The 13984-nt window shown below is 40.4% G+C and overlaps 1 protein-coding gene across 1 annotated transcript in view; it reads right to left on the bottom strand.

The window, feature by feature from the left end:
* Positions 1 to 13984, bottom strand: part of LOC132891323 (inactive dipeptidyl peptidase 10-like) — a 188316-nt gene that overhangs the window by 12635 nt on the left and 161697 nt on the right. The window contains exons 21-24 of the mRNA XM_060928823.1: positions 10757 to 10811; positions 10341 to 10440; positions 10099 to 10157; positions 3739 to 3811 (exon numbers count right to left, since the gene is read on the bottom strand). Of these exons, the coding sequence (XP_060784806.1) occupies positions 3739 to 3811; positions 10099 to 10157; positions 10341 to 10440; positions 10757 to 10811 (287 nt within the window). The remainder of the gene's footprint in view (positions 1 to 3738; positions 3812 to 10098; positions 10158 to 10340; positions 10441 to 10756; positions 10812 to 13984) is intronic.

Genomic DNA, 13984 nt, shown 5'->3' with positions numbered 1-13984 from the left:
AAACTATTTGCATTACAGCCGTGAATGAGGATTCAAAATGGCGGCTCGCCTAGGCTCGGGTTTCCCTTTCGGGCGCTCTCGTTTTCTGTTAGAATTTGGTAAAGAAAAAAATAAATATATTATTTACCTGCCTACCTGGCGACTTGTCCAGGGTGTACCCCGCCTTTCGCCCGTAGTCAGCTGGGATAGGCTCCAGCTTGCCTGCGACCCTGTAGAACAGGATAAAGCGGCTAAAGATAATGAGATGAGATGAGATTTACCTGCCTAAGGTCGGTCCGTATGGTGAAATACCGTGACCTCGGCCTTGAATACTGACCTCAGCCCAGAGGGCCTCGGTCAGTACTTTCAAGACCTCAGTCATGGTATTTCACGATACGGACCTCCCAGTTGGTAAATAACATATATATATATATATATATATATATATATATATATATATATATATATATATATAAATATAATTTTTTTTTTCTATATGAATAATTATTAAATTCTGTTGGATCACACAAAACCTTTTTATACAGCAGAGACTTATTTTTTTTTATAGATTTGAGTAATCCTTTGGTAATCCAAGGTTTGTTAATTAATTTAGCATTTTTCCTACTAATTCTCATAAGGGGAAAACATGAATTGTATATACTGTCATATTTGTACAAGAAATTATTATAAGCCACACTGGGATCATTACTTTGATAAACCTCTTCCCAATTACAATTTCTAAGCTCATTTTGAAATTTTAATTTTGTTATAGAATTGATATTGCATCTAGATAATTTCAAATTATCTAAGTCAGTTCTACTCCCATCTCAGTCAGTTCTACTCCCATCTCCACTGTGGATCTTTGCAGCTCCTTCAGTGTTATCTTTGGTGTCTTTTTTGCATCTCTGATTAATGCCCTCCTTGCCCAGTCTGTGAGTTTTGGTGGGTGGCCTTCTCTTGTCAGGTTTGTAGTGGTGCCATATTCTTTCCATTTTGCTATAATGGATTTAATGGCGCTCCCTGGGATATTCAAAGTTCGGGATATTTTTTGTAACCCAACCCTGAGCTATACTTCTCCACAACTTTGTCCCTGACCTGTTTGGAGGCTCCTTGGTTTTCATGTTGCTTGCTTAGTAGTGTTGCAGAGTCAGGGTCCTTCCAGAACAGGTTGATTTATACAGACATCATGTGACAGATCATGTGACACTTTGATTGTGGATCTCGTCTCGTCTTGTCTCGTCTTCATCCGCTTTATCTGGGGCCGGGTCGTGGAGGCAGCAGTCTGAGCATGGAAGCCCAAATTTCCCTTTCCCCAGACACCTTGGCCAGCTCCTCGGGAAGAACACCAAGGCGTTCCCAGGCCAGCCGAGAGACATAGTCCCTCCAGCGTGTCCTGGGTCTTCCCCAGGGCCTCCTCCCAGAGGGACATGCATGGAACACCTCCCGAGGAAGGCATCCAGGAGGCATCCGAAAGAGATGCCCGAGCCACCTCAGCTGATTCCTCTTGATGTGGAGGAGCAGCGGATCTACTCCGAGCTCCTCCCGAGTGACTGTGCTTCTCACTCTATCTTTAAGGGAGCACCCAGCCACCCTGCGAAGGAAACTCATTTCGGCCGCTTGTAGCCGCGATCTTGTTCTTTCGGTCATTACCCAAAGCTCATGACCATAGGTGAGAGTCGGAACGTAGATCAACCGGTAAATCGAGAGCTTCACCCCAGTGCATGCTGAAGGTCCTGGTTTGAAGAAGTCAACAGGACAACATCATCCGCAAAAAGCAGAGATGAAATCCTGTGGTTCCCAAACAGGATTCCTTCCGGCCCTTGGCTGCGCCTAGAAATTCTGTCCATAAAAATTATGAACAGAACCGGTGACAAAGGGCAGCCCTGCCGGAGTCCAACATGCACTGGGAACAGGTCTGACTTACTGCCAGCAATGCGAACCAGACTCCTGCTCCATTCATACAGGGATCAGACAGCCCTTAGCAAAGAGCCTCGAACCCCATACTCCCGAAGCACCCCCCACAGAATACCACGAGGGACACGGTCGAATGCCTTCTCCAGATCCACAAAGCACATGTGGACTGGTTGGGCAAACTCCCATGAACCCTCAAGCACCCTATGAAGGGTACAGAGCTGGTCCAGTGTTCCACGACCAGGACGAAAACTGCATTGTTCCTCCTGGCTCTGAGGTTCGACTACTGGCCGAATTCTCCTCTCCAGTACCCTGGAGTAAACCTTCCCGGGAAGGCTGAGAAGTGTGATTCCCCTATAACTGGAGCACACTCTCCGGTCCCCTTTCTTAAAAAGAGGGACCACCACCCCAGTCTGCCACTCCAGAGGCACTGTTCCCGACTGCCACGCGATGCTGCAGAGGTGTGTCAGCCAAGACAGCCCCACAACATCCAGAGACTTGAGATACTCGGGGCGGATCTCATCCACCCCCGGTGCCTTGCCACCGAGGAGCTTGAAAACCACCTCAGTGACTTCGGCTTGGGTAATGGATGAGTCCACCTCTGAGTCATCAACCTCTGCTTCCTCAATGGAAGACGTGACAGTGGGATTGAGGAGATCCTTGAAGTATTCCTTCCACCGCCCGACAATGTCCCCAGTCGAGGTCAACAGCTCCCCACTCGCACTGTAAGCAGTGTAGACAGAGTACTGCTTCCCCCTCCTGAGGCGCCGGACGGTTTGCCAGAATTTCTTCGAGGCCAACCGATAGTCCTCCTCCATGGCCTCACTGAACTCTTCCCAGTTCTGAGTTTTTGCCTCCGCAACTGCCCGAGCTGCGGCACGCCTGGCCTGCCGATACCCGCTATAATAATTATGTGACTTATGAAGTGAATTGGTTGGACCAGCTCTTATTTAGAGGTTTCATACGAAAGGAGGTGAATACTTATGCACACGCCAGATTTCTGTTTTTTCATCTTAATTATTGTTTGTGCCACAATAAAACAATTTTCAACTTTAAAGTGGTAGGCATGTTGTGTAAATGAAATGGTGCCAACCCCCCAAAAATCCATTTTAATTCCAGCTTGTAATGCAACAAAACAGGACAAACGCCAAGGGGGATGAATACTTTTGCAAGACACTGTATACATTTGATTACTTTTGAACTGTGCCTAATTAACCAGAATATAAATTTCCATGCTCTTTGTAGCCCTTGTATCTCTCTTTCCCAAGCATCTTGCACTTCAACTGTTCTTTGTAAGTAGCAGAGCAAGGGTCATGCTCCCACCTTTTTGCTATCTATAGCATGGTGCTGGTTGCTGTATGCAGTGTGAGTGAAAACTTTATCAAATCTGAGATATATCTCCCAGATCATCGTGTACTTATGGGGACAATGGTGCTTGTTATGGTGCTGACATTGCTAATACGAGGTTTGATCAGGGTGACTTCTTCACTGGGTGGCAAAAGGTAAAGGTTGTCTATATGGCTGAGAATGGTTGTAGAAAACTTACTGTTAAAATGGTCATCAGGCTTTTACGTCAGTGCAGCCCTGGGCAACTTAATCTCTCTATTATATTCATTTTAAGTTAACCAACTTAAATTATTAATTCTGTTTCAGTGCCAAATTTTCTTACAAAAATTGCTCCACATGATGAATGGGAGTGATATAACACACAATATCAATGCACAAAAAGTTGAGAGAGCACAGTATTTCAGCGAAGTCGGCAATGCCTTTAAGCTCAAAACACGTAAGAAGTGTATATGGACTGTAAGCTTTCCAGTGAGATGGAGGCAGACTGAGTTTCTCACTTACCATCAGCTGTCCCATGTAGGATCATAAACTTCTGTTTCTCAGAGGTGCTGATGTTAAACAGCAGCCGAGCAATCTGACAAATACAAAAACTCATAAAGTCCCACTCAATATACAGTTGCGCAAATAATCTCTGATCTACCCATATGCAGTTGAATATATTGCAATATATTATAATATGATAGCTAGATTTGGTATAAAGCCTCCCACTTTATATTCCACAGAATCACACAAGGCACAATATTATGTTACTTTCTGCAAATAAATGTATGATAGCATAATGTGATCATAATGCATAATGCAAAAATGAAATGCAGGAAAAGAAAACTAACATTAATTCCCTTGTGCTGTGAGCATTATATTGAAGAAACCACCCTGGTAAACTATCAGCTAAGATACGTCTAAGTTGAATTATTTTTTTTAGAAATAGTTTTTTTTTCTATTATTACCTCACCTGCGACAGAGTAAGCAGGGCGAGGTCTTGTAATCAGTGCAGTTTGCTTGTTTGTCTGTTTATTTGTCTGTCTGTTTGTTTGTGTGTCTGTCTGTTAACAATCTAGCGTCTAGACGGTTGCACCGATTGACTTCAAATTTTCAGGGTAGTTGGGCAATGGTCTGTAGATTACCTGATTAAATTTTGGGGGTAATTGGGTCAAGGTGAAGGTCAAGGTCACTGGAAAGGTCATCCTTTCGGTCAAAATAACATTTTCCATTATAACTCAAAAACGGTTGCTGATAGACAGATGTTTACTATTATGAGCATATAGGAACTCCAATATGGCCTTTCATTTGGCACCATGATCTTTGACCTTGAGTGACCCTGAAAGGTCAGACTCAAGGTCATGGATTTTCAGAGGGCTGTAACTTGAAAACGGTTGATGGTAGACAGATATTTATTTACCATTATCAACTTATAGGAAGTGCCATATGGGCTTTCATTTGGTACTATGATCTTTGACCTTGAAAGGTCAAACTGAAGGTCATGGGTTTTCAAAGGGCTATGACTTTAAAATGGTTCATGACAGCCAGATGTTTACCATTCTCAACATATAAGAAGTCCCATATGGGCTTTCAGTTGCCGCCATGACCTTTGACCTTAAATTACTTTGAAATGTCAAACTCGAGGTCATGGATTTTCATCAGACTATAACCTGACAGCTGATGATTGAGAAATATTACCATTATCAACATATAGGTATAAAATAAGTGCTGCCGGACGAGGCTTGTTTTGCCTGACAGTACTTGTTTTCTGTCATAAGCTATTATATCTAACAATATTAACAGACTACACTAAAAAAATTGTTAGGGTCAAAACTGGCATATCAAAAAGTGGTGTGAACATGACCAGAGTGTCCACAGCATTAATTACACCTATGACATCTTGACCTTCTTATGGGGCCTCCGAGATTAAAGTGTTAAGTATATTTTAATCATAATCCCAAAGTGATTAAAGACATTTCATAATTTTGTGTTCTCACTGTTTGACTGTATACTGTGAGAATCTGTATGTCACCCAGAAGAGGATGGGTTCGCTTTTGAGTCCGGTTCCTCTCAGTGCTTTTTCCTCAGATATCTTCTCGTGGAGTTTTTCCTTGCCACTGTGGCCTCTGGTTTGCGCATTATATCTATATTAATCGAGATCTACATCTGGATTTCATTAAACATGATTTCTGACATCATCTATATTAAAGTGCTATACAAATACAATACAAAAGAAAAGCTAATCATGTAGTCTTTGTCTGTTGCGTTCATTCATTTTTCATTTCAAAATGAAGAGGGGAAAACAAGGAAACAGCATTTTATTTTTTTCTTAGCATACACTAAAATAAGAAATTCATTACTACAAATAAATAAATAAATAAAATGTTGAAAAGTTTAGAAATCAAACACTAATGCATCCAAATATGAAAAAAACACCAAGTGAAAAATACAAATAGGGTATTTTACAGGCTATTTTCTGGTAAGCTTGTGTATTCAGTTTTTTATCAACATACAATAAATACGGGGGCGGCACGGTGGTGTAGTGGTTAGCGCTGTCGCCTCACAGCAAGAAGGTCCTGGGTTCGAGCCCCGGGGCCGGCGAGGGCCTTTCTGTGTGGAGTTTGCATGTTCTCCCCGTGTCCGCGTGGGTTTCCTCCGGGTGCTCCGGTTTCCCCCACAGTCCAAAGACATGCAGGTTAGGTTAACTGGTGACTCTAAATTGACCGTAGGTGTGAGTGTGAATGGTTGTCTGTGTCTATGTGTCAGCCCTGTGATGACCTGGCGACTTGTCCAGGGTGTACCCCGCCTTTCGCCCGTAGTCAGCTGGGATAGGCTCCAGCTTGCCTGCGACCCTGTAGAACAGGATAAAGCGGCTAGAGATAATGAGATGAGATGAGACAATAAATACGAGATCAGCGTATGCAGAAAGAAATGTTTGGTGATTAAAATATTATTTAATCATAGCACCTAATCTCAATAATGCCAAAGACATCCATGAAACCAAGGGAGCAAAATTTACTATACTCTCTGGGTGGAAGGGGTGGCATTCTCTCTCTGCCCTGTAGTGACACTAGTAGGGTTCTGTGAGCTCTTGTATGCAGAAGAAGGCATATTGCTCTTTCCTCTGAGTATCTTAAGCAGCCCTGTGTTGTAGTAAAAGAAACAGTTTGAAACAATCCAGTTGACTGGCTTCACGTAGCTTGGAGAAAGTGCATGTTGAGCTTCACCCTCCCTAGTTGGTAGCTGTTGTATGAGAGAGGAAAGCTGCCTGCTGGATGGGAATTGGCAGGGGGAAAATTGGGGAAAAAATTCCCACAAAATGCAGCACTAGAAAAATCCTGATGAATTTTTCAGCTACCATATCACTCGCTTTTACCATCATCCTCTTCCTGTGTTTAGAAAGTACACAGTGATCTATATTCACAGTATATCAGAGATGAACAGAAATCTTTATACCCTCTCTGCTTACCACTACTCAGAAATTGGGATTATTCATCAGGGTCATTCAAGATAGTTCATTACTCATAGCCCCAAAATGAATCTTAACCAATAATGGAAAAACAAAAAAAAAGGAGAAATATGAGAGATGTTTGTAATATTTAATGTTTAAAGCCTGTTTTGAACATTGCAAAATATAAATTTGCTTTTTTTATTTCAAAATGTAAACTGAATGAACACAACATACATAAACATTATGCCGAAATTTTGCATTTACTGTAGTTGAATTTTTATCATTTTGTCACCTTTAATTAGATTTTATTTTATTCATTGCTATTTTTATTATATGTTGCATATGACTTTTTAAATATGTTTGCTTTCAGTGCTATGTTCTATATCATCATCTTCTATATCATCATCACCATCATCATCATCCTCATCATCATCATGGCCCTGCTCAGGATAAAGTGGTTACTGAAGATGAATTAATGAATTAATAATAATAATAATAATAATAATAATAACAGTATGTTGAAATTAAAACTGACTGAAACTGAAAATGATTTGAATAATCTTTGACTTGTATTGCACTCAGAACAATAAAACAGCACATTATTTGATGTTTTACCTCATGAATTTTATTGGGTTTTTTTTTTCAAAATAAACATTTCAATTTTGATTCTTGCATCACTTTTTTTAATGGGGAAAAACAGAAAGCTCAAGGACTGAAACTCGCATAAATCTCAGGGTAGTTGTTTGGCAATCAATCAGTAAACAAACATACAAAATATAGCCAAAATTCTTCACTCAAAGGTATTTGAAACTCAAAAAAACGTTGGGACAGTAAAGCATTAACCACTTTATAATGTTGCCATTCCTGCTTGCAAGACTTAAAGCTAGATGGCTTTTTGATTTCATAAAATTGGTGAAATTTAGGGGCGGCATGGTGGTGTAGTGGTTAGCACTGTCGCCTCACAGCAAGAAGGTCCGGGTTTGAGCCCCGTGGCCGGCGAGGGCCTTTCTGTACCGGTATGGAGTTTGCATGTTCTCCCCGTGTCTGCGTGGGTTTCCTCTGGGTGCTCCGGTTTCCCCCACAGTCCAAAGACATGCAGGTTAGGTTAACTGGTGACTCTAAATTGACCGTAGGTGTGAATGTGAGTGTGAATGGTTGTCTGTGTCTGTCAGCCCTGTGATGACCTGGCGACTTGTCCAGGGTGTACCCTGCCTTTCGCCCATAGTCAGCTGGGATAGGCTCCAGCTTGCCTGCAACCCTGTAGAACAGGACAAAGCGGCTAGAGATAATGAGATGAGATGGTGAAATTTTGTTCCCTCTGAAATGTGGTCATTGTGATAGGTTTATTTCTGCAATATCTATTAAAAAAAAAAAAAAAACAGGCCATTCTGTGGCTGGGAAGTTATTTAATTTGAGGGGATTATTTCCCAAGCAAATAATGTGCATGAAATCACTCGCTTCGTGCAGTCAAGCAGACAGAGGAAGTCTGTGTGTGCATGCACAGGTTTACCTTCTTCCTCTCTTTCTTCTTATTCTTTTGGGTTTTATGGCAGCTGGCATCCAGTGTTGCATTACTGCATCTACAGGTTTACCTTTGACCATGCACTGACAGTTACATCGTTCTGTCGCTAAACGAACAGCTGATCACACCAAGGTGCTCGCTGACCACCAATGTTTATTAGTTTGGTCCTGCGTTTCCTCTCGTTCACAACATAATGTCTTTTCTCCTTGCTTTCCGTTACTGTAGTCGGCCTTTCATGCTTCATTCGCACGCTCACGTCCTCCATTTTTCTCTCCTGTTTCAAATTTGTATCCCACAATGCCTTGCGGAAATGGGGAAAGCCCACCACGTGATGCATGATGTAGTATCTTGAATTGGGTCATGGTGAAGCAGGAAAAAATAGCAGAGAATTTAGGACCACGTGGCCCGAAATTCATTAATTGTTCTCTTTTTTAAAAACCTAATAAAATTTGGAGTCTGTGATTCAAATTAAGTAGCTTTTGGTCTACTAAACAAAAATAGCTGGGTCTCGGGGAAAATTCTTTTTATGGCCTACACTTGAAAAATCTGAAAGGCAGTCTACCTTTAAAAGATGTTTATAGAATGAAGACAAAGTGATGCACTGTATCAGGTGTTATTTTGTCCCATTCTTCCTACAAACAGGTCTTAAGGTGTGCAACAGTATGGGGTTGTCAGTGTCATATTTTTTGTTTCAAAATTCTCCACACATTCTGTATTGGGGACAGAGGGGACAGGCACCCTCTTCTTCCACAGCCATGCCTTTGTAATGTGTGCAGAATGTGGTTTTGCATTGTCTTGTTGAAATCTCCCTGGAAAAGATGTCATCTTGAAGGCAGCATATGTTGCTCCAAAATCTCAGTGTACTTTTCTGCATTAATGCTGCCATCACAGAAGTGTAAGTTACCTTTGCCAAGGGCACTGACACAACCCCATACCATGACAGACCCTGGCTTTTGGACTTGTTGCCGGTAACAGTCTGGATGGTCTTTTTCATCTTTGGTCCGGAGCACGCAGCATCCATTTCTTACAAAAAATGCCTGAAATACTGATTCATCTGACGGTACAGTACATGTTTCCACTGTGTGATGGTCCATCCCAGATGCCTCCAAGCCCAGAGAAGTCGACAGTGCTTCAGGACACAGTTAACATAAAACTTCCTTTTTGCATGTGAAAAATTTAACTGTCATTTGTGGATGTAACTCTGCATTGACAAAAGTTTGCCAAAGTAATCCTGAGCCCATGTGGCTATATCAGCTGTAGATGAATGATGGTTCTTAATGCAGTGCCGTCTGAGGGATCGGAGATCACAGGTGTTCAGCTTAGGCTTGCGCCCTTGGCCTTTACATACTAAAATTCCTCCAGATTCCTTGATTGATTTAATGATATTATGCACCGTAGAGGGTGAAATATCCAAATCCCTTTGTATATTTCGTTGAAGAACATTGTTTTGCAACATTTCAACAATTTTCTCATGCATTTGTTGACAAACTGGAGATCCTCGGCCCATCTTTGCTCCTCAAAGACTAGGCCTTTCCTGGATACTGATTTTGTATCAAATCATGATTACAATTACCTGTTTCAAATCGCATAATTATTTAATTGTTTTACCTCATTCTCGCCCTAAATTCCCCCCGTCCCAACTTTTTTTGGAATGTGTTACAGTACAGGCCTTAAACTTAGGAATGGATGCAAATGAAGTGAAGTTGGCCAGACAAAACATGAAATATCTTGTGTTCATCCTGTCTGCAATGAAATACAAGCCAAAATAAGTTTAGAAATCACTGCTTTCTTTTTTTAATTTGCCTTTTCCATACCGTCCCAACTTTGTCTGATTTGGGGTTATTATTATTATTATTATTATTATTATTATTATTAAGGAGAAGAAGAGAGCCTGTGTAACTTGCCTTACCTGATACTTGTGCTCATCCTTAGTTGGGAATCCGAAATATCGCTCTGTAAATGCTGAAGCTTCACAGATAAACAAATGAGGATCGGTTTCGTAAAGGTCAAATAACTCATTCCAATTCAAACATTTGAAATGGCATTTCAAGTCTCTAAAAGAAGGTAATATGTCTATATCATCACAATATACAGTGTTTTGTGAGGTGTGATACTGTTAGTGTTATTGTACTGTAATGTCTTCTGTGGTACCATAGAGTCTCCAGTCAGAGACGGGTGCCATGGCAACACCACAGCGGAATGGAGAGACGTGAGATAGGAGGAGAAGAGAGCTTATGAAGCCGCCATATGCCTACACACACACACACACACACACACACACACACAAACATAAGAGTTTCTACTACTTATGTATTCTGCTAGATAACTCGTGAAAAACACTGAGGTTGAAAACTTTAACAGATCAATATAAAAGTATTTCAAACATTCACATAATGTTGGGATTTTTTTATCATCCCCTTGACATCTAATAACTTCATCAGTACCAGTTTTGTAGTAAATATTTAAACATTTGTGAATTAAGAAAGGAGCTGTTTCTGTAGTGGAAGAAACACCACATGATATTTTATTTCTGAAGCAGAATAATATAATAACTGTGTTCTCTTCACCTTGCCAAAAACACCAATCCTGCTCCCATCGATGTACCTTCGCTTCAGCAGATACCTGGAAATACATACAAGATTACCAAAGCTGAATTAATCCATACTGCATGTGTTACATTAGACATCCTTAATCATATCATCAAAGGTGTTCATTCCAGCCAAATATAATAGGAGCCATATCTAATACTCATTATCAAACCATATCATTATAAATACCATTTAAACTCCTGTGACCTCATCACAGTAATTAGATTCTGTATTAATGTGCCAGGTTTTAAACCAATTAAACCATTACACTAAAACCATTGTTCTGTCCATGGAATGCCAGAATCTTTGTCCAATATGTTGCTTAGCAACCAAAGCTTACTGTTCACAGACTACACTGAGAGAATTGTTTATTGTGAAAATTATCAATAATAAATTTAATTATTTATTGAACACTAAACTTCATTTTTTGCTGCCGCCTCACCTCGTGCTCAAGAAAACCCATGATAAATCACTGTAACGCACAGCCTCTCATAGATTATTGACTGTGTTCCTCTCAGGGTTTCTTCCTCATATCGTCTCAGGGAGTTTGTTCTCACCACTGTAGCCTCTGGCTTGCTTATTAGGCACCTAAATCTAAGCCTCCGAATTTCTGTAAAGCTGCTTTGTGACAATGCCTTTTGTTAAAAGTGCTATACAAATAAAACGGATTTGAATTGAATAAGAATTTCATCAGTAATAAAAGAAGCAGTATGGTTTTAATATGAATGTACAAATCCGTTTTTCAGAGGTTGCAGACATACAGTGCCTTGCAAAAGTATTCATCCCCCTTGGTGTTTGCCCTGTTTTGTTGCATTACAAGCTGGAATTACAATGAATTTTTTTTTTTTTTTTTTTTGGGGGGGGGGGGGGGGGAATCACCATTTGATTTACACAACATGCCTACCACTTTAAAGGCATACATTTTTTTTTATTGTGACACAAACAATAATTAAGATGAAAAAACAGAAATCTGGAGTGTGCATAAGTATTCACCCCATTTCGTATTAAACTTCTAAATAAGAGCTGGTCCAAACAATTCACTTCATAAGTCACATAATTAGTTGATTAAGATCCACAATCAAAGTGTCACATGATCTGTCACATGATGTCTGTATAAATCAACCTGTTCTGGAAGGACCCTGACTCTGCAACACTACTAAGCAAGCAACATGAAAACCAAGGAGCACTCCAAACAGGTCAGAGACAAAGTTGTGTAGAAGAATAGATCAGGGTTGGGTCATAAAAAATATCCCAAACTTTGAATATCCCAGGGAGCACCATTAAATCCATTATAGCAAAATGGAAAGAATATGGCACCACTACAAACCTGACAAGAGAAGGCCACCCACAAAAACTCACAGATTGGGCAAGGAGGGCATTAATCAGAGATGCAACAAAGACACCAAAGGTAATGCTGAGGGAGCTGCAAAGATCCACAGCAGAGATGGGAGTATTTGTCCATAGGACCACTTTAAGCCATACACTCCACAGAGCGGGGCTTTATGGAAGAGTGGACAGTAAAAAAGTCATTGCTTAAAAAAATCATGTTTGGAGTTTGCCCAACAGCATGTGGCAGACTCCCCAAACACATGGAAGAAGATTATCTGGTCAAATGAGACAAAAATTGAACGTTTTGGCCATCATGGGAAATGCCAGGTGCAGCACAAACCCAACACCCTGAGAACACCATTCTTACAATGAAGCATGGTGGTGGCGGGATCATGCTATGGAGATGTTTTTCATCTGCAGGGACAGGAAAGCTGGTCAGGACTGAAGGAAAGATGGATGGCACTAAATACAGGGAAATTCTGGAGGAAAACTTGTTTGAGTCGACCAGAGGTTTGAGACTGGGACGAAGGTTAACGTTCCAGCAGGACAATGACCCTAAACATACTGTTAAAGCTACACTGGAGTGGTTTAAAGGGAATCATTGGAATGTCTTGGAATGGCCTCATCAAAGCCCAGATCTCAATCCAATTGAGAATCTGTGGCATAACTTGAAGATTGCTGTACACCAATGCAACCCATCTAACTTGAAGGAGTTGGAGCAGTTTTGCCTTGAGGAATGGGCAAAAATCCCAGTGGCTAGATGTGCTAACTTAGTAGAGACATACCCCAAGAGACTTGCAGCTGTAATTATAGCAAAAGGTGGCTCTATAAAGTATTTAATTTTTTTTCCTTTTTTGGGGGGGGGGGGGGGGGTGTTGAATACTTATGCACACTCCAGATTTCTGTTTTTTTCATCTTAATTATTGTTTGTGTCACAATGCAAAAAAAAAGTGCACCTTTAAAGTGGTAGGCATGTTGTGTAAATTAAATGGTACTAACCCCCCCAAAATCCATTTTAATTCCAGCTTGTAATGTCACAAAAGAGGACAAACACCAAGGGGGATGAATACTTTTGCAAGGCACGATACAGTACCAAAAAATGTTTGGACACCTTTTAATTCAGTGGTTTTTCTTTATATTTGTTAATTAAAAGATACTTCATGTCTTACATGGATGTCATTTCTCTTTACTTAATTGAGCAGTTCTTGACATAACATGGATTACTAGAGTTGTGGAATAGGGCTATTTACTGTATTTTTATTATTTACTGTTTGATCTCAAATGCATTAAGAAGGCAAGAAATTGCACGAATTAACTTTTGACGAGGCACAGCTGTTAACTGAAAAGCATTCCAAGTGACTACCTCATGAATCTGGTTAAGCTAATGCCAGTGTGTAAAGCGTCATCAAGGTAAACACCAGCTACTTTGAAGAATCTAAAATATGAAACATAATATTAATATTTTCAAATTTTAGCACTTTTTTGTTTACCACATAATTCCATATATGTTCCAGATGTTATTTCATAGTTTTGATGTCTTCAGTATTGTTCTACAAAATAGAAAAATAATCAAACTAGAGCGGTGGCTACAATTATCGACAGTCCATAATTATCAACACCTTTTCAGATTTACCAATAAAAAACAATTTTACAAGGGTGAGTTTCCGTTACAACAGTTATTATTGGTTAATTAATCAACCGGAAGACCTGCCTCGCCCTTTGATCTTGTCGTCTGCTGACACAGCTTGTTACTCGAGATGGAATTTTTTAGCACGATCAGCAATTTGAGGAAAACCCGGACGTTATCATTGCAGGTAAGCATGGTGGAAAGATCATGGACATGTTTTTACTTATCAAATTCACCGATATTTCATGATC

This window comes from Neoarius graeffei, chromosome 9, assembly GCF_027579695.1.
Source record: "Neoarius graeffei isolate fNeoGra1 chromosome 9, fNeoGra1.pri, whole genome shotgun sequence".
In the NCBI taxonomy this organism is placed as follows: domain Eukaryota; kingdom Metazoa; phylum Chordata; class Actinopteri; order Siluriformes; family Ariidae; genus Neoarius; species Neoarius graeffei.
This window is presented reverse-complemented; position numbering and strand designations above follow the sequence as displayed.